Source organism: Podarcis vaucheri (assembly GCF_965113315.1).
Source record: "Podarcis vaucheri genome assembly, chromosome: 1".
Lineage (NCBI taxonomy): Eukaryota > Metazoa > Chordata > Lepidosauria > Squamata > Lacertidae > Podarcis > Podarcis vaucheri.
The window spans coordinates 35,454,239-35,457,591 of record NC_138759.1 but is presented as its reverse complement, the minus strand read 5'-3'; the positions used below and the strand labels follow the sequence as shown (position 1 = coordinate 35,457,591).

Here is a 3,353-nt window from a genome sequence, read left to right as displayed (position 1 = left end):
CTACAAGGCTCCCTTAAGTAACATGGCTACCGCAAGCGCTCGTCGTTAATTGAGTCCCGGAGACCCGCGTGCTCGTCAGCCGACCTCAATGCAGCACTCCAATTGGCTGAAGGCTCTGAGGAAAAAAAGCTTGAGGGAGCTACCGCTGCGCTTGCCGCTGCATGGCGTTTTCTTGACCAGAGATAGTTCTGCCATGCTGAGTTAATGCCTTCCGTGCGATGAAGAAGGGCCGCGTTGATCACGTAACTAGGTCGGTTGGATGGAAAGGGCCGGTAGTGTTTTTAAGAAGTGGCTGTGGGAGGCGGCGCAGAGGGTTTGCGGCTCACATAGACTACAATTCCCGGCATGCCATGTGCTTAGTTATCTCAGGTACGGGGAGTTAGCCTAGACTAGAGCATCCACTGTACTGCAGCTTGGAAATTGTCGTGGCTTGCAGTAATAATGTGTTTGGCTGTTTACACTGAGCTTTTTATTTCAGTTCTGTCTTGCCACAAGTATTGAAGGGGATGGCAAAAGTAGGGCTAAGCCCTGTGATTTAATACTGTATTCATATCACGGATTTTCCCCTCCCAAGGTGCATTAGTTCCCCCATCTTTGTAGAGACAAATAAAAACAGAAGCATCCAGCTTTTTCTTGTGAGGAACAGAGGATGGAGATTGCAGTTGCTGCTATTCATGAAATGTCTGTAATTATAGAAGAAAATAGATACAGTATTCGATCGGCCGTGTGTTTCTGCTTTTTTCTTACAACAGTGGTCAGTATAAGTAGTAGTACATCTCAAGACTTTTCACCTTCTGGTGAAGCCAGAAATGTAGTCACCTGTGTTCTTTCATCATGGCTTTGTGTAACAGTAAAACTCCATAGCAGGAAATTAAGCTTGTGGACCTTGGTGGCTTGGGGTCAAGCATGACAGCAGACATGCTACATTCAGACATAAACATGGTTTAGTGCTATGTGAACGAACTAATGCCCTCATTTCCTCCTGCAGCATAACCATGAGGCGATCAGGAGCCTCTGGTTTGGTTTTGAATAGCAGTTTGTTGTTTTGTTCAAACTGGAGCAAATTTTATTAGATTACACTACGGTTTGTTCACATACACCCAAATCAAACCATGGTTTATGATCCTGATTTGTTTGAATGAACCATGGTAAAAACATTACCCTGTTCAGACAAAATAACAAAGTGTGGTTGAAAACAGAAGTGGATGCTTATGATCACATCATGGCCAGGTGCGAAGAGAGGGGAGAGCAGGGGTACACAAGCCTGAGGTGTGGTGTCTGCAACTTAGCCATGGTATCTTAAGGGTGAAAAACAATGCCAAACTACTTGAAAGTAGGATAGTATTGGAAACATAACTTTTGTGTTAACCCTGATTGAGTTGCCTTTAAGGTAAAGGTAGGCAATTCCTTCATGCCAGTTACACCATTCTTCTAATTTTCCATGCCAGTTGACCTTTGTAGAGGATGGTTGGAAGCTGCAGAAAGTAGAAGAAAAGGAGTTTTCTATTTAGGGATTGAGAAAAAGAAACACTAGTAGATAGGAGGAATTTTGGCCAGAAGTTGCAATTGTGTATATTGTATCATTTTGGAGGATTTTTGTGTTCTTATTATTTGTTTTTATGTTTCTTGACAGATTTGAATGAAAATCTCACCTTGTGCTTATTACTTCAGTGTGTAGATATAGCAACTGAAAGAACATCAAAGATGGGCTGATATCAAGCTATTATTATTTTTCTTTTTTCCATTTGGGGAAAGGGATGCTCTCACTTTGAAATGAGCTTATAGCATCTCTTTCTGAAGACTACATGAAGGCTGATTCAGTTTACTGAAACACCTAAATTGACTACTCATTTCTATCCTATCCCATCCCATCCCACGTTTCTCAGTTTTGATAAGGGTTTTAATACACCTCTACTCCACAAACTACACAACTGGGCTGTTCCTTCAGGAATTTATCCTCTCTCCATTGGTGTCATTATTTTTTTGCATCATGGTATTTTTTCACCAAACAAGCAGCTTGGGGCTACTGAAGTCACTGAAGAAAAGTCCCATGTTTTATCCCATGCCGAAGCATCAGCAGATGCCCACTGTCTTGGGGTGCTTCATTTTCACCTCGTCATATCAGTGTGCAAAACCAGTAGATCCCAGAATTCGTCCAGGAACTACCAAATTGAGTTTTAAAGGTAAAGGTGAAGGTATAAGGGAGACCACAGTGGGGAAAGACTATTCTTCTCCACGCCCTTTCAACCTGTTTGCTGCTGGAGCATCGAAGAGGAGATCAGGGCCCCGTGAAGCCATTGAAGATTCAGAGCGCTCCATCCTTTCGAGGCGGATAACACTTCATCCTCCAGAAAAACCTTTGAGTGCTGGCGAATGGGAAGAGCTGAAGGGACAATTTGAGGGACTGAGAAAGTTTGAAGTGCTTATGTTTGAGCAAATGATAGCTTGTAACAGCCCCATCGATGTGGCCAAATCCTTGTTGGCTGCAGTGGCTAAACGAGAGGGAGATATTCAATACAGTATTTTGCTGAAGTACTTGTGCCTGTGTGTCTCTCAGGGGAGCACGGAGGAGATTTACGATGTCCATGACATTCTGAAAGCCAGATTTAAGACTTTAGAAACATCGGGTTATGGTCTTCTCATCAGAGGTCTGAGTGGTACACCGCGCTGGAGGGAGGCCTTGTCGCTTCTGGAGGAGTTAAAAAAAGTCATGACCCCTTCAAAATCAAACTATGGAGACTGCATCAGGGGGGCTCTTCTTAACCGGGAAATAAATCTTGCATGTGAACTGTTTCATGAGATGCTAGCTAAGGACCTGGTGCCAAACCTGGATACCTTACAGATTTTCTTCGACACTGGCAGAAGTGTGAAGGATGACATTTTGAAAACCGAACTCATGCACATCCTCTCCTACTTAAGAGATAATCAAGTATATCCCGGGGAAGCTTTAATGCAGAGCATAAAGCAGTGGTTTGAAAGGTAAGTTTATCCTGTTGCAGGTAACTGGCTGGTCTGATTCAGTCAGACTTGCCTGGAGACAATTTCAAATCATACAAGCTTCAGAATATGATCACTCTAAGCAACTGTTAACCTTTGGTTTTGTTTATTGTTGGTTGTAAATGCACACCATGTGTCACATACTTAGGTGGGTCTCCTAATTTTGTGTCTGTCTGTCTGGTATTAGTTACAGCGAACTTAGAGATGTGGCTAATCGTATTTTTTTGGCTAGGCAAGGTTCCCTGTGGAGGTGAGCAAAACGCTCACTAATGAAAAGGGTGTTCTACTTTCTAACTCCCTTTGTGTGTGTGCATGGCCACATGACTGTAAAACATAAGCTGACCCACTGTGTTAAT

At 43.1% G+C, this 3,353-nt stretch overlaps 1 protein-coding gene across 2 annotated transcripts in view; it reads left to right on the top strand.

Annotated features, from left to right (window-relative positions):
* Positions 1-113: 113 nt before the first annotated feature.
* Positions 114-3,353, top strand: part of PRORP (protein only RNase P catalytic subunit) — a 48,526-nt gene continuing 45,286 nt past the window's right edge. The window contains exons 1-2 of one of the 2 annotated variants that reach the window (XM_082213567.1): positions 114-250; positions 1,634-2,979. In XM_082213567.1, coding sequence (XP_082069693.1) covers positions 1,991-2,979 — 989 coding nt within the window. In that variant the 5' untranslated portion in view covers positions 114-250; positions 1,634-1,990. Of the gene's footprint in view, positions 370-1,633; positions 2,980-3,353 lie in introns of both variants that reach the window. The other variant, XM_082213568.1, reaches the window with a different exon arrangement.